The 23,645-nt window shown below is 36.1% G+C and overlaps 6 protein-coding genes across 10 annotated transcripts; 4 read left to right on the top strand and 2 right to left on the bottom strand.

Annotated features, from left to right (window-relative positions):
• The first annotated feature begins 731 nt into the window (after positions 1–731).
• Positions 732–4,586, top strand: LOC110622054 (AP-3 complex subunit mu). Of its 2 annotated transcripts, none has more exons than XM_021766406.2 (8): positions 732–970; positions 1,088–1,187; positions 1,328–1,438; positions 1,532–1,621; positions 1,806–2,053; positions 3,215–3,424; positions 3,662–3,869; positions 4,152–4,586. In XM_021766406.2, exons 1-8 carry the CDS (start codon positions 936–938, stop codon positions 4,395–4,397), a joined length of 1,248 nt encoding a protein of 415 aa, XP_021622098.1. In that variant the 5' UTR covers positions 732–935; the 3' UTR covers positions 4,398–4,586. The 2 variants fall into 2 exon arrangements, with proteins under 2 accessions (XP_021622098.1, XP_021622100.1); XM_021766408.2 differs by having other exon boundaries at positions 733–970; positions 1,088–1,173.
• Positions 4,587–5,578: 992 nt separating this feature from the next.
• Positions 5,579–9,412, top strand: LOC110623053 (alkaline/neutral invertase A, mitochondrial). 2 transcript variants are annotated; one of them, XM_021767902.2, is made up of 6 exons: positions 5,579–6,608; positions 7,098–7,257; positions 7,453–7,664; positions 7,876–8,369; positions 8,482–8,530; positions 8,852–9,412. In XM_021767902.2, exons 1-6 carry the CDS (start codon positions 5,811–5,813, stop codon positions 9,176–9,178), a joined length of 2,040 nt encoding a protein of 679 aa, XP_021623594.1. In that variant the 5' UTR covers positions 5,579–5,810; the 3' UTR covers positions 9,179–9,412. The 2 variants fall into 2 exon arrangements, with proteins under 2 accessions (XP_021623594.1, XP_043815471.1); XM_043959536.1 differs by lacking the exon at positions 8,482–8,530 and having other exon boundaries at positions 8,852–9,092.
• Positions 9,413–9,579: 167 nt separating this feature from the next.
• Positions 9,580–11,868, top strand: LOC110623056 (putative pentatricopeptide repeat-containing protein At1g56570). The gene is made up of 2 exons (XM_021767906.2): positions 9,580–10,368; positions 10,523–11,868. The coding sequence occupies exons 1-2, from the start codon at positions 9,760–9,762 to the stop codon at positions 11,732–11,734; spliced, it is 1,821 nt and encodes a 606-aa protein (XP_021623598.1). The 5' UTR covers positions 9,580–9,759; the 3' UTR covers positions 11,735–11,868.
• Positions 11,869–12,463: 595 nt separating this feature from the next.
• Positions 12,464–17,148, bottom strand: LOC110623052 (putative pentatricopeptide repeat-containing protein At5g40405). 3 transcript variants are annotated; one of them, XM_021767900.2, is made up of 3 exons: positions 14,336–17,148; positions 13,987–14,187; positions 12,464–13,764 (listed from the first exon to the last, which is right to left on the bottom strand). In XM_021767900.2, the coding sequence occupies exon 1, from the start codon at positions 17,085–17,087 to the stop codon at positions 14,673–14,675; it is 2,415 nt and encodes an 804-aa protein (XP_021623592.1). In that variant the 5' UTR covers positions 17,088–17,148; the 3' UTR covers positions 12,464–13,764; positions 13,987–14,187; positions 14,336–14,672. The 3 variants fall into 3 exon arrangements, with proteins under 3 accessions (XP_021623592.1, XP_021623593.1, XP_021623590.1); XM_021767901.2 differs by having other exon boundaries at positions 12,464–13,945; positions 14,042–14,187; XM_021767898.2 differs by having other exon boundaries at positions 12,464–14,187.
• Positions 17,149–17,655: 507 nt separating this feature from the next.
• On the top strand, positions 17,656–21,087 carry LOC110623061 (protein AGENET DOMAIN (AGD)-CONTAINING P1). Its single transcript, XM_021767915.2, has 4 exons — positions 17,656–18,338; positions 18,954–19,031; positions 19,226–19,681; positions 20,767–21,087. The coding sequence occupies exons 1-4, from the start codon at positions 17,805–17,807 to the stop codon at positions 20,779–20,781; spliced, it is 1,083 nt and encodes a 360-aa protein (XP_021623607.1). The 5' UTR covers positions 17,656–17,804; the 3' UTR covers positions 20,782–21,087.
• Positions 21,088–22,075: 988 nt separating this feature from the next.
• Positions 22,076–22,809, bottom strand: LOC110623063. Its single transcript, XM_021767918.2, has one exon. It carries the CDS (start codon positions 22,712–22,714, stop codon positions 22,214–22,216), a length of 501 nt encoding a protein of 166 aa, XP_021623610.1. The 5' UTR covers positions 22,715–22,809; the 3' UTR covers positions 22,076–22,213.
• Positions 22,810–23,645: the final 836 nt, after the last annotated feature.

Here is a 23,645-nt window from a genome sequence, read left to right as displayed (position 1 = left end):
AATGATTTTAAATATTTATCATTTAAAATTAATATACGTTTAAATTTCTTATTTATGAGTTTAATTAATTTTATTTGATAATTGTGTAGAATAATTATTAAAAACTAATAGTTTTGATAATATTTAAATTAAATTTTTTGAGATAAAATTATTAAAATAATAAATTTAAATATTAATTAAAAATATTAAAATATTTATCACCGTATCATATTATTATATTTAAATTTTTAATTTCTTAGATTTAATTAATTTTATTTGATAATTAATTAATATTAAAATATATTTTAATAATTATTATCTTAAATTTTTAGTGTTGATGTGCATTTAAAATTTTGTTTTTTTAATATATTTACCATTAAATTTATAGGTTTTAATATATATATATATATATATATATATATATATATATAATTTTTAGATATAATAATTAAAATGTATATATTAATATGATTAAATGTGGGTATATATTCAAACACATTTATGCTTTAAATACACTGTTTAAAAAAAAACTTATATATGGTGAGATATTTACAATTTGTGATTGTTTTTATAAAATTGACAATAGAATGCTAATTTCAATTTTAATTTTCATCGATCAATAAAACTAAAATTACAACAAAATTCTTGAGATTAGATTTAGTTTTTATTTTTTATTTTTGGCTCGGAAAAAGATTTAAAGTAATTCAATCCAAAACTCAACGTTTTCTGACGTTAAAAACAGGTAAAAATAAAAGATAAAATTGTATGAGCTATGCAACTGCGAGGATTCCTTATTCCGTTGGCGGTCGCTACAGAGAGAGTCAGAGAGACGAAGAAACCAACTTAAGCTGTGCTATTCCGGCCGATCCAAACATCCCTTATCACCGGAGACATCGCCTCTAGCCTTTCCCACCCGAGAACCACCTTCTGCTAACAGATTATCTACTTGAAGAGAGATGCTGCAGTGTATATTTCTTCTCTCCGATTCTGGGTAAGATACTCTTCCCCCCCTTTTTTTTCAATTAAAAATACTCTGCAAACTCCAATGCAATGAGTCTATTTGATCTGATTCAATTGATTTTTGTGGATTTTTGCAAACTTCTTTCAGGGAGATAATGCTAGAGAAGCAGCTAACTGGGCACCGCGTGGACAGATCGATTTGTGATTGGTTTTGGAATCAAGCAATTTCTCAAGGTGATTCCTTTAAGGTACCTAAATGGCTTTTTCGCTATATTTTAGTTCACTTTGGCACATTTGAAATTCTGGGTCTTATTTCTAATTTATTGATTATTCCTACATACTTGCTACGTTGTGAATTTTACATTCTCTTTGATGTTTCTTTCAATAGCAACAACCGGTTATTGCTTCACCAACGCATTATCTCTTCCAAATTCTTCGTGAGGGGATCACTTTTTTAGCGTGTACCCAAGTTGAAATGCCACCTTTGATGGCCATTGAGGTAGATTTTTTGAGCCTTGTTCTTTCCATTCTCGATGTGCTAAGCGTTCATTGAACAACCTAAAATCCTTGACTTTACCTAGTTGATTTTTAGTTCCTTTGCAGAGTAGCTGATGTTCTCTCAGATTACCTTGAAGGTTTGAATGAAGATCTGATAAAGGATAACTTCGTTATTGTGTATGAGGTACATCCCTTGTTTCATCTTTCCATGTTCAACCCTATTTTCATTTAGGATATATAGATAATCTTGAGACTGCGATAGTGATTTGTGGAATCTGCAGTTTTCACTATGTGTTTAATTCAAAGATAATTTCTTCTGTTTGTACTCGAATTGAATACAACTGGCATAATTTAATTCAAACATGCAGCTTTTGGATGAGATGATAGACAATGGCTTCCCTCTGACCACAGAACCTAACATACTGAGAGAGATGATAGCTCCACCAAATATTGTTAGCAAAATGCTGAGTGTTGTTACTGGTAACAGTTCAAATGTAAGCGACACCCTTCCTGGTGCAACAGCTTCCTGTGTTCCATGGAGAACAACAGACATAAAATATGCTAACAATGAAGTGTATGTTGATCTTGTTGAAGAGATGGATGCAATTATAAACAGGTCTGAATCTATATTCCTAAAGCGGCATCAAACTTCCTACTTAAATTCCATGCACATCATTATATTTCAATTTGTTTTATTCCAAATCTTCTAATTGGATTGAGTCTAGCCAGTATGACTTATTTTCTCTGTGATGTGAAGTTTAAGGATAGCTGCCTAAAGTAGTTTATCTGCTACTCCATGATAAATAGGAGGTGACTCCGTGATAAATATTAGGTGGGACCATAAATAAGATAGCTGTTAATTGTTTAACTACTGAAAGACCCTTGAATGTTTCATTGATGTCCCTTTTGAATGTTTCTTTGGTGTTGGTTATATTCCTTTGATGTTTTGTTGATCTAATAAAATGTTCTTCTTTTTTAACTAGAAATTCTGGTGTGAATCATTTCTGTTATAATACAAGGAAAGCAGGCATCAGCAAAATTTTAGTTCAAGGCATTCATCATATAGACATAGGGAAGGTTTTGAACATAGCTGAGCTCATTTATTATCATTATTTTCTCTTAAAAAAAGGAACTGCAAACTAGAAAACATAAAATCAGGCCATTCAGAAGAAGTGAGGTGGGGTTTCTGGGATGAACCAGAAAGCTTCATGGTAGAAGGGGGTTCTGGCTTCATGAAGAACTTTTGACGCCACTTCCACATTCTTACTCTGCGGCAAAAAAACCAATGAAAGGAACTTCCGAATTTCAATAAAGATTAAGGAGTGCTTGAATTTGGGCGAGAATGTACAGGTTAAGAGCCTGAATTATCGTTATTCAATTCTAAATTACATGTAATAAGGACGATTGTGCTGCATGCGGTTTCTATTGGGGTGGAAACTTCAAAGATTGTACAATTTCTTGCTCATGATTGATGTCACTTAACCTGAAAAATAGTATTTAAATACATTTAAAGTTGTAATTTCCATACAGATTCTAAAATTATAGGAACTGTTCGTTTTACTTAATTAACGTTCTATTTTCCTCAACAAGATGGGATTGGACTAAGTGAATCAGTGGCATCAATGGTTGCATTTGATGCAGGAATGTCAGTGGGGATGACATAGTGACGTTCATAGTGAAGAAAGTTGCCTCTTTATTACATATAGCTGATTTTTTATACTGCATCATTTTCTTTGAAAGGCTAAGCAATTATCTCTTATTGCAAACATTTGTTCAGGGATGGGGCCTTGGTGAAGTGTGAAATATATGGTGAAGTTAAAGTGAACTCCCATATCACAGGTGTTCCTGAGTTGACTCTTTCATTTACAAACCCATCTATACTGAATGATGTGAGATTCCATCCCTGTGTTCGGTTTCGGCCTTGGGAGTCTCATCAGATCCTGTCGTTTGTGCCTCCTGATGGACAGTTTAAGCTCATGAGTTACAGGTTTGTTGATTTTGCAGTGGTTCAATTTAGCTTTTTAATCAACAGTTATGTTGAAAATTATGTAGGAGAAATAAGCAGTTTCCTGATCGGCATTTTCTGTGGTAAATTACATAGGAGTAATAAACTTGTTTGAGAAAGCTTAGGAAAATTTTTTACTGAGTTTACTGCATTCTAGTCTCTTAATTGCTTCCCACATGTGCTATATATGCATATATCTAACATTCTATCTCTATGCAGGGTTAAAAAGTTAAAAAGCATACCGATATATGTGAAGCCGCAACTTACATCTGATGCTGGCACATGTCGCATCAATCTGATGGTTGGAATTAAAAATGACCCTGGAAAGACGATTGACTCGATAACTGTACAGTTTCAACTGCCTCCTTCCATTTTATCAGCTGATCTGACTTCAAATCATGGAGTAGTAAATATCCTATCTAACAAGGTACTCAGACAAGAAATTATTTTAAGGGCCTTATAGTATCTGGTTTTGGTTGCATTTTTTCTTACATTATGCAGAGAAATCTCCTATTTCATTTCACTTTTGTTTGAAGATATTATATCTGTCAATTGAGTCCCTTATGTGGGGATATTTACAGATTACAGTTAGGAGCTAATTAAAATCTTGATGTGGTGATGATCCTGAATATTTTCTCTTTTCATTAAAGGAGCAACATTTTTCCCCTGCAAGAGTTTGATTATGTTCTTTTGCTAACATGTATTGTAGATGTGCACTTGGTCAATCGATCGAATACCAAAAGATAGAACTCCATCATTGTCTGGAACAATGGTGCTTGAAACTGGAGTAGAGCGCCTTCATGTATTCCCCATATTTCAACTGGGTTTTAGGATTCAAGGTGTTGCCCTCTCAGGCCTGCAAATTGATAAACTGGAGCTGAAGGTTGTTCCTAATCGTCTTTATAAAGGGTTCCGAGCTTCGACACGAGGCGGACTATATGAAGTTAGGTCGTAGTTAAAATTTGTATCAGTTTAAATCTCGAAATTGTTTGTGGTTCTTGTGATAAATATTTTGTTTTCTTGTAATGGATGTTGGTTGAGTGTTCCAAAAATTTCATCCACAGATAGCTTCAGAATTCTAATCTGGAGTTGTAATACATTTTAAAGATATCCTATACACCTTTTAACTCTTTTTGTTTCTCCACTATATTACTAAATATTATATATTTATCATACAATTTTAGTTAATTTGTAATAAATATTAATGTGAAAATTAACAAAATGTTAATAGAGTCATGGTCACGTAAATGAATTTTATATTAAATGAAATTCTACATTCTAATTATAAATTAGGTAAAGATACAATTTTGGCCAAACATGATTAGGAGAAAGTAAAGTCACCCAAAGTGGACCCCTGCAAATCACATCCCTAAATTAATTATGATTCACAAATGGAAATTGGAATATAGGAGATATGACCCAAAAAGATTGACTGAAAGTGCAATCCAATTCATCCAATTATGCAACTCGCTTAATTTTTAATGCTATCACATTAATCTGTGGTCCAAAATGGTGGCTGGGATTTTTTTTTTTTTTTTTTATTAACCGAAGAGGGTAGTTGGGGTTAATTCCTTCCACGTCACAGGCACTTATTTAATATTTATTTTAAAAAATTTAAAAAAATATTTTTTTATTCATGAAATTAAATAAATTAATTGTGAACCTAGTTTTTAAAAAATATTTGATAGACGGTCCTACATTAAAAGAAAAGAAGATTAACCTTCTCTGAATTTTTTGAAATTTTAATATTAACCTTCTCTGAATTTGTTTCTCTTACTATTAACCTTCATCCTAATATTGGAGTATTTTCCATTTATCCAACGAATGAAAACAACTAAAAAAATAAAATGCACAATTTACTTCTTTATTTTTTAAAGTTATTTTACTTTTTAATTTATATATTTTTTTAATTTTTTTTTTTAAAAAAACTTAATATTTACAACCCTATTATCACATTTACTTATATTATAATATATTAAATTATATAATAATTAAAAATTAAAAAAATAATATAAATATTTTCTTTAAAATTGTAACATAAAATGATTTTTCGCAAATTATACATTTGGCAGAAAAAACAAAAATGTTAAGGGTATAAAAGTCACATGAAAAGCCTCAAAATAAAAAAGTAATCTTGTGACTCAAGAGAAAGCCTGCTTGCCTCGTTCACCGCCATCCCCCCTTTCTGTATAAAAGCTATCGTCGCTAATTGGAGCCATTCCTTTCCTTCTTCAAAAACCATTTTCCTCTAGCAATTTTGATCGTCGCCCAGAAATCCTCTTCTTGGTTCATGGTAATCCCACAATTAACTCGCTTGTAGACAGAGGAGGGTCATCTTTGCCCATTTTGTTGTTGATTTTTTGATGCCATGGTTACACTCGGTTTCATTAGGAATTATACGATGAAACCGTCTTGTAGATTCCTTATGACTCGAAAGAGTCTGGGTATTTTTGGGTTTGCAAAATGCCATCATTCATTAACGAGCAATTTGGCAAGGAATCATGTCCATAAAAAACAGTTTTCCGCATACCCTCTTCGAATCTTTGGATTTGGAAGCGCAATTAATGATACCCAGAAGATTTTTTGCATACCCAAGACAAATTTTGGCCAACCTAGGTTTATATCAGTTTTTCCTTATGGAGACTGTACCAGAAGAAGAGCAAGCAGGGGCTTTTCTGTTGTTTCTAGTTTTGCATCAGAAGTGAAAGGATATTCAACTTCTGTGGAGACCAGAGTGAATGATAAAAATTTTGAGAGAATTTATGTGCAAAATGGAATTGGGGTTAAGCCTTTGGTAGTTGAGAAGATTGATAAAGACGAGAATGTCGTGGGAGAGGAAGCGTCTAGGATAGGAATTGCTGTTCCTGATGAAGGTGAAAATGTAAATGCTGAGAATGTGGAGGGTGTTAAGGGAGTTGAGATTGCGGGTCCTAAGAGGGTGGAATCGGATATTGAAAAAGAGGCATGGAAGTTGCTGAATGATGCGATTGTTTCGTATTGTGGGAGTCCTGTAGGGACGGTGGCTGCAAATGATCCAGGGGACAAGCAGCCATTGAATTATGATCAAGTTTTTATCCGTGATTTTGTGCCTTCGGCCCTTGCATTCTTGCTTAGAGGAGAAGGAGAGATTGTGAGGAATTTCCTGCTTCATACCTTGCAATTGCAGGTATGATATTTACATTCCTCTTTATATTTACATACAAACATACATAGCTATTGATTATATGTTCTCATCTACACATTGTTAGATACACCAATATTCCATTTTCAGCCTTTAATTCCAGTTTTCAGAATAAGATTTGTTTTAGCGATTGTTGTAAATTTTCTGATTCAAAATCTATATTAAAATGCTATCAACATCAAATTTTGATGTTTCAGTAAACCTTTTATGGTTCTTAAATGCAGAAATTCGTTGTGAGATGATCTACTTTTTGTGGATACAATTTTTCCTAGTCGTGATCCTCCTAGAGGAGATATTTTGTTGTAAACTTTTACAGTTGAATATGATGGCTTGCAGCCATATTATGTCCAAATGGTTGAGCATGATCTTGGATCTGTTGGGTCGTGGTCATCTACTCACTACTTGTTTTATGCAGTTATGCATTAATATTTGGTATTATGGAACTGAGAAATGAACTTCTTGCTTTTATCTTAGAGTTGGGAGAAAACAGTGGATTGCTATAGTCCAGGACAGGGGCTGATGCCTGCTAGTTTTAAAGTCAGGACAGTGCCTCTTGATGGCAATAAATTTGAAGAAGTTCTAGATCCAGATTTTGGTGAATCAGCTATTGGTCGTGTTGCACCTGTGGATTCTGGTTTGTATATTGCACATCTAATGGTCATGCTAGCATGTAAAATTTTTTCTGATAGGGATGTCCATTTTATGCTTCTATCATGGTTTGTGTACAATAGTAAAATGTTCTTCCGGTTCTTCTGGAGAAGCAATTGTTCTTTCAATAGTTTTTACCATGTGATTGCAACTGAATTTGCATGCTTAATCTCTTTGATAGGGTTGTGGTGGATTATTTTATTGAGGGCGTATGGCAAAATTACTGGTGACTGCACGTTGCAAGAAAGGGTGGATGTTCAGATGGGCATAAAACTGATCTTAAACTTGTGCTTAACTGATGGGTTTGACATGTTTCCTTCTCTGTTGGTCACTGATGGCTCTTGCATGATAGATCGTCGGATGGGTATTCATGGTCACCCTCTTGAGATCCAAGTAAGTTCATGAAATAGCTTTCTATTTATTTTTTGTAAAATTGTAATGGCATGTATGTTTTCTCTTCAACATTGATGGCTCTTCCCAGGGCTATGATCATTTTTCATATTTACCTCTTTTTTGTGCTTGGTCACTTTGGTCGCATCTTAATCCAATCTTTGGTATTTGTATTCACATGCTTCACCTTGCTTATCAAGTTTCTTCTCTTTAGGCCTTATTCTACTCTGCTTTGCGTTGCTCTCGGGAGATGCTGACTGTAAATGATGGGTCCAAGAATTTGGTAAGGGCCGTCAACAACAGACTAAGTGCACTGTCATTCCATATTAGAGAATACTATTGGGTGGATATCAAAAAGATCAATGAGATTTACAGGTATAAAACAGAAGAGTATTCCTTGGATGCCACCAACAAATTCAATATCTATCCTGAACAAATTCCTTCTTGGCTCATGGATTGGATACCAGAGGAGGGTGGGTATCTTATTGGGAATCTACAGCCAGCTCACATGGATTTTAGATTTTTCACTCTCGGAAATCTGTGGTCTGTTATTTCATCTTTGGGTACCCCAAAACAAAACAAAGCTATTCTAAATTTGATTGAAGCCAAATGGGATGATATTGTTGGACGTATGCCTCTTAAAATATGTTATCCTGCTATTGAGGATGAGGATTGGCGTATAATCACTGGCAGTGACCCAAAGAATACGTGAGTGTTCTTTTCTTTGGATTTTAGTTATTCCCTGTCATTGCATGCATGTTCATGGTTCAATTTATGATTTTAATAAGCTCTTATGCCCTGTACTGATGGACCTTTGCAGCCCTTGGTCATATCATAATGGTGGATCTTGGCCAACACTTCTTTGGCAGGTAAGCTTAAATATGAAGTTGAGTCTAAAAATTTTAAATGAATTAAAAGATGTCAATTGATACTCGATGCACCTTGCTGCTAGTTTTGGAAATTCATGAGCCATTTTTCTATCTCTTGATACTTGCGACGGATGAATTGTGGCCGTTGAAAAGCTGCATGGGACGTTGTTGATTTTTAAAAATAGAACTAACATCATTGGAGGCGGTTCATAGACGGGTCTATATATGGTTGTTTAGGCTTGCGTTTTGTTGCAGGTTCATCTGCCCATGAATCTTTATTGACTGCTGCCTTCTAAATTTCCATCTTCTTATTGCTTTCAGTTCACATTGGCATGCATCAAGATGGGCAGACTGGAACTAGCCCAGAAGGCAGTTGCTTTGGCTGAAAAAAGACTTGCAGTTGACCGCTGGCCTGAGTATTATGACACACGTACAGGGAAGTTCATCGGAAAACAATCCCGGCTGTATCAAACATGGACAATTGCTGGGTTCCTGACATCAAAAGTTCTCTTAGAGAACCCACGGATGGCATCAATGTTATTATGGGAGGAAGACTATGAGCTTCTTGAAATCTGTGTATGTGGACTTAGCAAGACCGGCCGGAAGAAGTGCTCTCGAGGTGCTGCTAAGTCGCAGATTCTTGTGTAGGGCGACAGCCATCTGTCAAATGCAGAATCTTAGTTCTGTACAGCTCTGAGTTTAGTAGGAGGCTTACAGGGAGTCTTATAGATGAGGACTTCTTCAACCTCTTTAACATTGTAACATATGATAGTGATTTCTTAGTCTGCTCATCCGATTAATTAGCTAAGTTGATCGGTCTTGGTTTAAAATTGTGAACTTTGTACATTACTACATTATTTATTGTTAAAACTCCATTTTTTCTATAATTGTATTCAAGCGAGTTTTTTAAGTTATTTTTTGGAATGTCCAACATTTGATAATGTGATATTAGCATTATAAATTAGATTTTATCCTCCTATCTATCCGTCTGGATCTGTTGAGGAAACACATTGCCCCACTTCAAACACATTAAAAATATTTTATTCTTTCTAAAACAAAAAAAAAAAAAAAATTCAGAAAGCTCTATTAAATTAAAAATACAAGAATAATTTATTAATAATAATAAATGCTTAAAATTGATTTTTTAAGTGACACAGACCTTGAACAAGTTACAGAAATACCGGGAAGCCGGAGGCGGGAGGGTGCCCTGATCTCAATACCCAATAGACATGAGTTTAAAAAGGGTATTATCCACAACTCCTTTCCGCCCATTCCCTCCCATGATCAGAAACTATCTAGACTCGACACAAAAAACTCCCTTTCAATCAGACGCACCCCATGTACCAAAAGCATCTTCCTTTTTGGCCACTGAGCTTATGAAGTCTTACCTTCAAAAGGGTTTAATTAGAGAAGCACGCACCCTGTTCGATGAAATGCCTGACAAAGACGTGGTTGCGTGGACTGCCATGATTGCAGGGTATGCATCTTGCAACGAGCACGCTTATGCGTGGTGTATGTTCTGTAATATGGTAAGGAATGAAATGAACCCAAATGCATTTACTGTATCAAGTGTGTTAAAGGCTTGTAAAGGCATGAGAAGTCTTCCTTGTGGGGTTGTGGTTCATGGGTTTGCTATTAAGCGCGGCATACGAGGGTGTTACGTGGATAATGTACTAATGGATATGTATGCTACTTGCTCCGCTAGCTTGAGGGACGCATGCATGGTTTTTCACGGTATTGAGTTGAAGAATCATGTGTCATGGACGACCTTGATCGCTGGTTACACTCATAGAGGTCATGGCCATCATGGACTTCAAATCTTCCGGCAAATGTTACTGGTAGGTGCATAAAATAACTATAGGATTCGTGAAACCAAATATATTTTTTTGGTGGTTTTAGGAAGAAAAAAAGGGGAAAAGAGTGTTAAATTTTCAAGAAATGATTATTATCAATAGATTAATTAATGATTTTGATGCATTTTATGGTGAGCAGGAGGAAGCAGATAGCAATCCGTATAGCTTTTCAATCGCTATTAGAGCTTGTGCTTCAATTGGTTCGCAGAGTTATGGCAAACAAATACATACGGCAGTAATTAAACACGGTTGTGAATCCAGTCTTCCCGTCATGAATTCTATAGTAGACATGTATTGTAGGTGTGGTTGTTTATCTGAAGCAAATCAGTATTTCAATGAGATGACTCAAAAGGATTTGATCACATGGAATACGGTAATAGCAGGATATGAAAGATCCGATTCTGGTGAGTCCCTTTTCATATTTTCACAAATGGAGTTTAATGGTTTTAGTCCAGATTACATCACTTTTACTAGTGTAATAGCAGCCTGTGCTAAACTAGCAGTTTTGAGTTGTGGACAACAGATTCATGGAGTCATTATTTGCAGAGGCCTGGAGGGGGATGTGGCATTGGCTAATGCCTTGATTGATATGTATGCCAAGTGTGGTAGCATAGCAGACTCGTGCAAAGTTTTTAGTGAATTGTCTTGTAAAAATTTGGTTTCTTGGACCTCTATGATGATTGGATATGGGGCTCATGGATATGGAAGACAGGTTATTGAGTTGTTTGATTGCATGATTGAATCAGGTATCAAACCTGATCAGATAGTGTTTATGGCAGTTTTGAGTGCTTGTAGTCATGCTGGACTTGTAGACCAAGGCTTGAGGTACTTCAATTGTATGATGGATGATTATAACATCAAACCAGATCATGACGTTTATGGGTGTGTTGTGGATATGCTAGGCAGAGCTGGGAGAGTTGAGGAGGCCTATCGACTGATACAGAGCATGCCTTTCATGCCTAATGAATCTGTTTGGGGTGCACTTCTTGGTGCTTGTAAAGCACATTGCCTTCCAAATTTGGGCAAGTTGGCAGCTAAGAAAGTAATGGATTTGAGGCCACAATTGGCTGGGACTTATGTGATGTTATCAAATCTATATGCATCTGAAGGGAAGTGGGGAGAATTTGCAAGAGTGAGAAAGTTGATGAAGGGAATGGAAACAAAAAAAGAGGTTGGAAGGAGTTGGATTGAGGTAAGAAATGGGGTTTATAGTTTTGCTGTGAGAGATAAGGTGAGTCCTCGTGTAGAGTGGGTATATGAAGTTTTAGAGTGTTTAATTCAGCATATGAAAGAAGCAGGTTATACACCTGATAGAGATTGTTTAATGCATGACCTGGAAGATGGGACATGAATTGAAGTCGACAACAGCAAAAATGTAGGTAAAGCTTCCCAGTTTATTGACCGATTCCTGTATGTATCCCTAAATTGTTGTAAAGGCAACTCAACTCACTAAGTATTAATCACAAAATGGTTGGAAGAGGCTATGTTGATCTGTTTTCTCTACCTAATCGGTTTAGATATACATCTTCTGGAAGACCGAGTTCTGTTAGTGATGTAGAAGGAAGGAAAATTTGATTCTTTCACAAAGGAAAAATTCTTTCTCAAGATGCTTATCCTGTTAAACTAGAAAGAAGAATACATGGTTTACACCTCTACAGGTATAAAGTATCTTTGACAAGGCAGCTTCAGCAATGTGCATTGTTTGTGAATTTAACACATTCTTTTCCAGGAATATTTTAATTTGAACTGCAGCCAGGTGAGAGCTGAAGAATATAACCTCCAGTGGTTCCACCTTTTGGCTGGAAAAATCAGAGCCAACATTTATTTATTTACTTATTCTCTGTTGTGGAAAGAGTTCAATTTTTCCTGTAAAAGTTTTTTCTTTTAATGCCCAGAAATGGATGGCAGCAGTAAGGGCTTATGTTATGCGGTGGTTTCACATTAAGCAGTCTGAGATATCATATTAGCAAAGCACCTTGCAAACCATTTTCAGGTCTCTTACCTTGAGCATGATTCTTGGAAATTCACAGCCCGCCTTGTAGCTGCTGCTTTCTCCTCAGCCTCAACCCTATCAAGCCAAAGCGGTCTTTGGGTGGCCAAGATTGCCTGGGGATTCGAAGCAACAGAAACTCTTGCGATTAATCTTTTCACTTCCACGAAAGCTGCAACCTTTACATCCTATGAACAAATAGGATACATCAAATGGCGCCCTAAAGTCATTAACATGGGCTGCCTTAGCTCCTAAGGAAGTGGGATCTTAGAACCCTTTTCAAACTCATTTTCCCTCCGTATTTTTCTTTGAGGGTGATCTTGCCAATTGTTTGCGCAACATTTTCTCTGTCGTTATCATCACTAGTGCTGTCTCTTTTGGCTGCAGTCGTGCTGCCCAGATCTGCAACATGACAGAACTCAATCTTGGACCAGCTTGGCATTTATAAGTGAAGTACAAGACGGATAATTTGCAATCTTTCGGTGGATTTCACTGCCTTCTTGGGCTCGAGAATCACAGGCATTCCTTGCTTCCCTTTGGACTAGAACTTCTTCAGCATGGTTTTCTTATGACTTGTTTCTTTGGAGCTACTAGGACTTGTTAATCTGAGAATCCTTTTTTGAAGAGATAAAAGTTGGGGAATGATCTTTTCTGGATTTTGACATGCTGACATGATGAGCATGATACAATGAGGGCTTAGAAAGATGAGGAATGGGTATAGAGAGAGACTCCATGATGCCTTTTTGGCACCCTTGAGTTATATAAAGAGGAGAATGGCCTCAAAGCCAGCAAGAGAGGGACTTGAGCAAGAAGCAAAGCGAGAGAGCAAGGTAAAGAATTAAGGAGAGGGAGAAAAGGCAGAAGGTGGAGTGAGGGAATGGAGAATTGGTTTGGAACATAGATTTAATATTCAATAGAAGAATTTGACAACCTTCCTAAATTAGTTTTCGGATTGAGTTACACTCGGTACATTTTATCAACATAATATCAGGCCTATCCTTCAATTTATTTCATAACAAACCATTTAAATGTTAGTTTATCAATTTACAAAATGTTTCTTTTGGGATTTGCATATACGAAGATGCATATTTCATATTTTGGTTACAGCTTTTATGAAGCACAAGATATGCTGCAGCTTTAATAGCTCCGATGCTCTATTCCATCATAGATATCATAGATATCAAATAAGGTAGACTTGGCAACCGATTGGGCCAAAAAGCCGGCAATTCAGGGTTGAGAAAGATGGTGAATAAAAATCAGATAATTCTAGGCGATTTCTCTTCAAAATAATCCAAGGCTAGTTCATTTCAATGGCAGTTTCAATTTCAGTTCGTTGTGATTCAGCCCACATGACGTTTTTCTATGTTCGCCCCTTTGATCGCAAATTGACCCTAGTCCAAAGATACATTACATGTTAACAAAAAATCCTCGGAATGGGGTTAATTTCTCTTCAATATAATTGCAGAAACAGAAAAGAACACTATTTTAGGCAAGAACTTTCCTCTGAATGCTATTTCATAAGAAGATGAGAAGACCACCAATGAATTTTATTTTCCATCCTATGCTATTCATCTGGAAAAATACAACAGGAACAGAGGCATAATTAAGCTTACCATATGTGCCATAAGTTAATGCAGCTAAGAAGAGGGGCCATATAATGCTTCTTACATTTCTTGATTAGAAGTTATCCCATCAAGCCTCCATGTTGCAGCAATTGTTGCAATACCATGTTCAGGTGCGGTAAGAGAAAAGTTTTCTCCCGAAACTCATGCTCAATCCTCTCCAAGTTTCAAACAAACCCTTGCTTGAACCATCTGATGCAAGTTCAGAGAGTTATAGTGATACTTTAGGTGTTTAGCATGCAAATCACAGATGAGTATCAGTGAAGAGACCCAAATGGAAATACAAAACTAAAACAATACAACTAGTTTATGTGTAGAGACTATAATCTGATGTTAGTACCTTGCAAAGCATGAAAATGAATCAGTCTTAGTATGATGCCCACTGCAGTCCATCGACCTCTTTACTGTCATCTGTATTGTCTATCCATCACATAATCCTACCATTGATTAGGTCTTATCCTTATAATCGCCTTTTTCTTTAAACAATCATAAACACCATGTTCCCAGTTTTCAGAAGCAAAGGCAGTATAAATAATCACTAAACAATTAGTTTGCTCCTGCTACAAGGCTTGCTTTTGTAGGCTATAAAGCTTGCAGCTTACTGTGAAACAAATGCATTTCACTATTGATAGGGCTGGACATGCTCTGAATGAGGAGTTTAGATTTGTAAGCAACTCCTACCAATAATCCATGCATGAACACGAACCCTGCTTGAAATGGTGAAAGCGATGGCGATCCCTCACAGCAATTTCACGATTAAAAACTCTAGAAATTAGCTTTGCTGCTGTGTGACAATCATTACATATTCTCAAATTCTTCATTATCCTTATTGGTGTAGGTGAGTTAATGGCAATGAGCCCAAAGGCAATTGCAAGCTTTTCACTATGTCTAAACAGAGATGTTTCCTTCTCCTCCTCATCAATGTCTTGAGAAACCACATTTGTATCTGGAGCATAACCTTCCATCTTTAATTTCTTAGCCATTTCAACCAGCATATTCTCAATTTCTTTAATTTGAGGGTGTGTCTTATCTCCAGCGAGGAACTCATGAACTGTTCCATTTGCTTCAATCATGCTACATCCTGGGGTCTTGACCAACCCATGTTGTATCATCATCCCTCTAATCTCAAGAACGCCATCCCAATTACCTTTTGAAGCATATATATTGGATAGTAGTACATGGAACCCTTCATGGGCAGGCTGAAGTTCAATAAGCTTCCTTCCAACCCTCTCTCCCATTTCATTATCACCATATTTCTTACAAGCCCCAAGCAGTGCCCCCCAAGTGGAAACATCTGGTGCCATAGGCATATTCTCAATTAGGTCCTCTGCTTCTTTAAGCAGACCTGCACGTCCTAGAAGATCAACCATGCATCCATAATGCTTAACATTGGGTTCTATCTTGTGCTCCTGAATCATGGAGCTAAAATGCCGGCGCCCCTCATCCACTAAACCCATGTGTCTGCAAGCTCCAAGAACAGCCACAAAGGTTATCTCATTAGGCAGCACACTGCATTCCTTCATCTCTGAAAACGCATCAAGTGACTTGTTGACTAAACCATTCATTGCAAGACCAAGAATAAGAGCATTCCAAGTAGAAACCCCTTTTTCCTCCATCCCATGGAAAACTTCCAAAGCATTTTCAACACAACCAAATTTCATGTACATGTCTATAAGTGTCGTACCCAGAATGACATTGATCTTCAGGCAGTTTTTCCTTATATAAGCATGGATCCATTTTCCTTGGTCAAGTGCAGCCAAATGGGTGCAAGCAGATATTACACTTACCAAAGTCGTCTCATCTGGCTTAATTCCAACAAGCTGCATTTCCTGAAACAACTCCAAAGTATCAGCAAATCTGTCATGTTGAGCATAACCTGATATCATTGCACTCCATGACACAATATCCTTCTCTGGCATGGAATCAAATAAAGCCTTGGCCTTTTCGACTTCCCTACATTTCAAGTACCCAGAGATCATAGAATTCCAAGAAACCTGATCCAAGCAGCAACCCTCGTTAAACAACTTTTGGGCAGCCTCTAGCTCCCTACAACTTGAATACATGTGAATCAAAGCATTCTGAAGGTTAACATAAGATTCAATTCCAATTTTGGCAGCCAAACTGTGGACCAATTTCCCTGTCCTAACTACCAACAGGTGAGCACATGCTGAAAGAACACTGATTACCACAACCTCATCCAACATAATTCTATCAGCTTTCATTTGCTGAAACATAATCAAAGCCTGCTCATGCATTTGATTTTGCTCATAACAAGAAATCAAAGCGCTCCACGATACCATATCTTTTTTAGGCATTTCACTGAATAACCTATAAGCAAGAGCAACATTACCTTTCTTACCATACAACACAATCATCGAATTTGACGCAATAATGTTCCTTTCCGGCATCCTATCGTAAACATACTTAGCCTCCTCCACATCCCCTATCGAGACATAACCAGCCAAGATCGAATTCCAAGAAACTAAGTCCAAAACAGGACTTTGGTCAAACACTTTTCGCGCATCGCTCAAGCTCCCACAAACCGCATACATGTTTATCAACGTGTTCTGCACATAAACATCTGAATGAAAACCCATTTTCAAAACATGACAATGGATCAGTTTCCCTTCAAACTCCTCTAGTCTAAGAGAGCAAGACTGAACTAGAATAGGATAAGTGTAATTATCAGGTTCAACGGTCTCTTGCAACATCAATTTATATATACACAGCGAATTATGTGCAGCATTTCTTTGAACATAAGCTCTCATCATGGTGTTATAAATGAACCCATTTGGGTTCTCTATGCGGGTGAAGATTTGATGGGAGTGATTGATGTGAATAAAGGGTGAATCTGTAGAGAACTTAAGCAGTCTGCTTGCAGCAAACGTGTCTCTGAGGAACCCAGTGAGGATCATTTGAGAAAGTATTTGGTTGAATTGCTTGAGGTTTCGGCATTGGAGCAAAAAAGTCTCCAATATTGGGAGAGTTAAGGTTGGATTTAGGGTGGGCCTGAAACCTTTCGTCAAATTCATAGTCACAGCAGAATCGATACTCCAGCAGAGACTTAACTGCCCTTTGTGTCTCGCACACATCAAAATCCTGTTAATTTTTGTACTTAAATTCTTCTACTTATACTTAGCACCAATAACTCTAATTTATTTATTTTTTATCAATAAATACTAAATAAATTTTACCCTAATATAATATTATCTTTTAACATAAATTATTTTTAATAATAAAATATTATTTTTATTAATAAAAATTCATCATTATTATTTTTAAAATTTTAAACTATTTCTATGTATTTCTTAAAGTTTTTATAATAATTAAAATACTAAATTTATTAATAATTGCATTTTTTAACATTTTAAATTATTTTTATGTATTTTTTAAAATTTTTATATTATTAAAATATTAAATATTTTAATATTTAAAATTATAAAAATAATATTATATTAAGTCAAAATTTACGTGTTAATTAATAAAAATATGAAGATTTAATTATAAAAAAATTTAAATTGAATTTATTAACTTTTAAATAAAAATAAAAATATTTAATTAGAATTATTTTTGTTAATTTTTAAAGAAATAGGGACTAAGATGAAATAATTGTAGGGACTTTTTTGTAATTAGATACCTGTTAAGAGGGCTCACAGGCTTACTTTTCGACAATTGCCTGTCTCCTTCTGCTACAATTCTCAGTCTCTGCAACTTCACCTCTCTCTCTCTGTGGTCTCTCCCTCTTCCATCCTTGTTACAGCCTGCAATATAAAGATTCCACTTTTCTCTCATAAATCCTAACCCTAGCAATGGCCCCCAAATCCAGTAACTCCAAACGCAAAACCCCGCAAGACCTCCACTTCAAGTCTGGTTCCATCGTCGAGGTCAGCTCCGACGACGAAGGATTCCGTGGCTCCTGGTATGTGGGCACCATCATCCGCCGTGCGTCCTCCAAGAACGGGAATAAATACGAAGTCCAGTACGAGAAACTGTTCGATGACGATGCGGGCAAGAAACCTTTGAGGGAAATTCTTGATTTCGTGCAGTTGAGGCCTGTGCCGCCAAGGGAGAAAAAAAGGAAGTTTAAGTTCGGCGAGAGGGTGGACGCATACCACAATGATGGGTGGTGGGAAGGGTCCATTACCGAGGAGTGTGAGGATGGGAAGTTTGCTGTGTTTTTTAGGGGGACGAGGGAGCAGATTGTGTTTGGAGAGGAGGATTTGAGGCTGCACAGGGAGTGGGAAAATGGGGAATGGCAACCGCCATTGGAAGGGGTCCAAGAGGAGAAAGAGGAAGAGGAGGTAAAAGAGAGAGAAAAGAAAGACGAGGCAAAGGATGAAGTGGTGAGTTTTGCTTTGTTAAATACGTCGTTGCTTTTTTGTGGTACTTCATAGTTGAATGTGTTTGATTCTGTTATTGAATCATGTTAAAATCTCTTTCTCTGTCTGTCTGTCTCTCTCAGAGTAAGAAGAGGGAGTGTTCCATGAGAAAGAAAAGGAAAATGTTGAAAGAGTTGTTGTTGTTGAAGTAATTCTGTGAAATTCCTTGGGATCTACCATTAATGAACGATATTTTCGCCATTCTTTGCATGGCCTGGTTTGTGAAGTTTAGTAGCGATGCACTGCTTGACCATGATATGATGCTTTACTTAATTTCCTTTGCCACTGATAGCTTCTGATCATTTTAATGTTTGTTTTGATTGTGGATTTACAATTTGGGACTACTAAATGCGATATTAAAATAAACAGATCTTAGTAAGATATTACTGCATGGATTTTCTGTTCTCTGCTATTCTATGTTTGTTAATATCTTCTCTCTCTCTCTCTCTCTCTCTCTCTCTCTCTCTCTCTCTCTCTCTCTCTCTCTCTCTGTCTATCTCTCTGTCTTGTGCATTGATGCGCATGCATGTGAAAACTATATTCTTACGTTAACAGCTCCTTGTATCTTAAATTGTGCAGGAAGCAGTGATTAGAAAAGTAGTGAATTCTATCGAAGCAATGACAGAGGAAAAGTGTAGCGAGGAAATGCTGGTCGAGGTTAGTAGTCACAAACAAGGTTTTGAAGGTGCTTGGTTTGCTGCATCTATCAAAATAAACTGACCCTAGGAAGATATATCTGCATTATTTTTTTGTATTCTCTGCTATCTCTATAGTTAATCTCGTTGTGCGCGCAAGCACATGCATGTGAAAACTATATTCTTAGTCAGCTTCTTGAATCTCATATTGTGCAGGAAGCACCGAGGATGAAAGAAGTGGAGCCTATTGAAACAGTGACAGAGGACAAGTTTAGCAAGGGAATGCTGGTTGAGGTTAGTAGTGATGAAGAAGGTTTTGAAGGTGCTTGGTTTGCTGCAACTATTATTGAAGCAGTGGGAAAGGACAAGTACCTTATTGAGTATCAGAGCTTGAGAAAAGAAGATGATAGTGATTTTCTGAGAGAGGAGATAGACACTCAAAATATAAGGCCCTATCCCCCAGAAACCATAGTTGTTGATCGTTTCAAATTGCTAGACGAAGTTGATGCTTCATACAATGATGGTTGGTGGGTTGGTGTCATTGCCAAGGTTCTTGCAGACTCAAAGTACATAGTCTACTTTAGGGACAGTGAGGAGGAAATGATGTTCCGACACTCTGAATTAAGGCTACATCAGGACTGGATCGGTGGTGAATGGATCTTGCCTTCATTGGTATGATATGGATATTTGAACAAATTTTGCTGGTGATGTTGATTGTTTAGACTGGTGTTAGCAGAGAATTTCTGGAATTTAATAGTTGATAGATAATGACAAATTCTAGAGCTCAGTTGATTTTACTGATTGGTTTTGCCACAAATTGCAATTGAGACTACTTGAAAACTGGGTATAGTGCAAAGATAAGAATTTAAAATGATGCAACATAAGTGGTACCATTTGAAATTCACTAAAAGCTACACTTCAGTTGGTTGCTGGTGGTGTTTCAAAAGTATTAAAAAAATGCAGTCTAGGGAAATGAAATTACTGCCATTTGATTCATGGTAGATACAAATTGTGTACTTGATTGGTCTGATACACTGACTCTTCATTTTGACATGCTGTATCCATGTCTACACAACACTTCATGAGTTACAGCATGGAATATATGTCTGAGACATATATGTGCACTTGGACACTTGAGTAGCATATTCATGCATAGTTAATAGAGCATTATTTACTCTCAAGATGAAAAGCATGTATTTGGATAAAAATAGTTATTTGATTGTATTTTGAATGATTTATTTGGTTGTATTTGTCATCTATTTAAACTATAATTATCACTATATAGCTTTATAGTGATAAGCTTTATATGTTTTATTCTAGTTTATTTATATAACATAATGTATCCAAGCACCTTTGTCTAAATTTAGATCTATATCTCCATATTTTCTATTCAAAAAGTTGACAAGTGAGACATAATATTATACACCCGTATCCACATCCAGGTAACATAGCTTGATAGAGCCTAAACTATTAGAATAACTAGATCAAGATATGCCTCATTGACTGCTTGGTGAGGTAAGTTATTAACATAATGCTGCTTTGTACTGGAGCCTACCTATGAGAGTAACTTATATTCATCTCGTGCATGTTTTAATTGATTAGCAGGTGAGTGATGTAATTTCATTGTAGAACTTAGTTTTGATACCACACATTCTTTCTGAAGTTTATTTTTGAATCAGGTCACTATCAGTGAGTATAAACTAAATTATAGTGCCTCTAATTATAAACTATGTGCTTATACTGTGAATTTGTCTCAGAGTGTGAAGCTGTGATTGCTGGAGAAACTGCAACAGTTTTGCCTGCAGCATTGCTCCGCAGATGTTGATGTCCGATTCCACATTGTATTCTTTGGTAGTTGTGGATACCAAGTTTTCCTGGCTGTCACCTGACAAGTTTCACATCCTTGGCTGTTTTACTACTTTTCTAGTATTAGACTTGTGTTGATTCCTTTTAGATTCGGCCTCGATAGTGCAGTCTCAAGCTGCATCATTCAAGCTGGAAAAAAAATTGCAAGGCCAGTACTTCTAGTTAAATTGTACGATGCCACTGAAATGTTAATATGCAAGTTTCTTTGCTAATCTGTCGCTCTGTTTTTCAATTGTACCAACTCTTTGGAAGTCTTCATTTTCATGCATGCCATTGATTAATGTGAAGGAGATACATTTTGTAGAAATGCACCTTTAGCTCCAACAAATCTCTCCCTTTTTTCATTAACACGTTCTAAAAACGTTCTCAACCAAGTATGAAGCTTCTTGATTCTTTCATCATTCTATACATGGCTTTTATCAAGAGAGGTTAGGGGTAGTTCTGTAATGGTGGATTTAAGGAGTTCATGCCAAGGGATTTATCTCATAAATTTTCAGGCCCTTGGTGGGTGAGAATTGGAAAGTAAAGTTAAAAGTTCAATCATTCATTTGTATAATGATCTTCATCTCTTATATTAACACCATTACTTTGCCTAAGAGAATGGTAATCACTTGTTAGTTTATTTCTGTTTTCCTGTCTATGTATAGCAAAAGAAGTAAAAAGGGAAAATAGAACTTCAATCCACTGGTATTTAAGTGAAATTTGGATAGTGGCAATAACTCTTATCACCTGAATTAGGATTTCCGACTGCCCTCTTTAAATCCATCTCATTCACACCTCCTGTCCTGATAGTATTAGGTTATGGGTCAGTCAGACTCATGAGTCATAATTGATGTTTCAACAAATACTGTGGCAGAGCTCAATTCTACTAGTGGACATATTTTATGTCATTAAAGTTGTTATGTTTAGATAGTTTAGAATTTAGAGGGGAAGGTATTCAAATTTGACATATAGACGTACATTTTTAATCTTTCTTTATTTTAGATGTATAATCATTCAAATCAACTTCCTGAAACAAATTTCTTCTAAAGATGATTTGAGCTTACACAAAATTATCGTTCACTTTCCAAAATGACTTGATTTTTAACTGAATAACCAAACAGTTCCATTCCACCATTTTAGTTTTCCTTCCATATTAAACAAATAATCATGTTGAACTCTAATGATATTTTCTGTAAAAATCAAATAATGAAAACTATCTTATGAAATTCAAAAGCATTTTATTACCAACAAACAACTTAAACCTTCAACACGGATAGGGAACAGGAGTAGCAAAAAACAGCTGATAAAACGATTTCTCAATACTCAAACTTGCAAACTAAGCTACTCACACATCCTTTACTTCACAGCAGCTTTCACTTCCTTTACTTCCCCAGCAGCTTTCACTTCCTTGTTTTGTTCCTTAACATCTTTAGTTTCCTCAACCTCAAAAGCTGAACATGGGAAAGATCTGTGGATCCCAGAAGGTACCTGGAAAACGATCTTTCCATTTGGTGGGTCATTCAGATAGATGTCACTTAGTGAGACCCAAATCAAGAGCTCCTTGGTCTTCACCCCAGTGAGCTTCTTGATCTTGCCACGCTCCACAAATGCTGTGACCTCAGGTGCATAGGACGCCAGTCTCCCAACCTTGTCAAACTTGTGGGTTATGCTCTTCTTCTGCTTCAGCCACACAAAACCTGTCTCCATCACAATGCCACATTCTATAATGTCACGCAAGGGCAAGAGCCCATTTGGCAGCCCTACTTCCTTGAGCAACAGCTTTGTTTTCTCTTGGCAGATTTCATCTCCATAGTAGACCTCAGCTTTGGCCTTGATCTCTTCTGTGACAAGAGACATTTTCTTAAACTTGATTGTGTATTTGCTGCTGATAAATGACCTTAACTTGCTAGAGATGCAAGGTAGATGTGGCCTTGTGGTTGTGGGGAGAGATCAAGCATTCATATAGCAGCAGAGCTGTGTGTTTGCCCTTGTACATTCTACAAAATACCAGAGGACCCACGTGGTGGGCTCCAAAATCAATTTATGAATCACCTACCAACTCAAAAACGACCTGAGTTAAACCTAACTTCTCTTTAATTCAAATTCAACAAAAACCATGCATGAAAATTTTCTAGTTCTTATGTACCTGATTTGTAATATCATGATAAGTATTTAGTATATTCTAAAGCAAACTAAAAATTATGTTTGTTGAAAAATGTTTTTCTATGAGTTTATTGCATTTTTCATAGTTACTATCACTAATTTGATTATAATTTAATGAAATATAATTATGATTATTATATTGGGATGTTGACCAGACAATATAAATTGAAAAATATCTCTAAAGGCTTTCAATTCAATTACAAAACAAAAAGGTAGAATATGAGAAAAACAACTGAATTAGAAGTAAGAGCTATTTGATATATTTTAAAAATTTGAAGATTTTATTCAATTTTTTTTTTTATAATTTGAAGGGTTTATATATTCTCCAAAATTACATTTGATTCATAATAAAATTTAAAGGTTTTACTTAGTGTATTTTAATATTGAGAACTTTGTTTAAATCTAAGAAAATTTTAATAGCTTATATGACAATTGACAGAAGGTGGAGATATTATTGTAAATTAGGTTAGCAGTGAAGGGTGGTAGTAGAGGGACCATCTAGTTGTATTAATGAGACAGTTGGAAATTTATAGCAGAATTTAAGGAAAGAAGAAGCTTGGACGCAATTGCCGCTTGCCAACAAGGCCACCGATTTCCTTTAATAAATCCCCGAGAATGGCTTCAC

The sequence above is a fragment of the Manihot esculenta genome, chromosome 9, assembly GCF_001659605.2.
Source record: "Manihot esculenta cultivar AM560-2 chromosome 9, M.esculenta_v8, whole genome shotgun sequence".
NCBI classification, from domain to species: domain Eukaryota; kingdom Viridiplantae; phylum Streptophyta; class Magnoliopsida; order Malpighiales; family Euphorbiaceae; genus Manihot; species Manihot esculenta.
The sequence above is the reverse complement of the archived record's forward strand: the minus strand, read 5'-3'. Positions and strand labels throughout refer to the sequence as shown.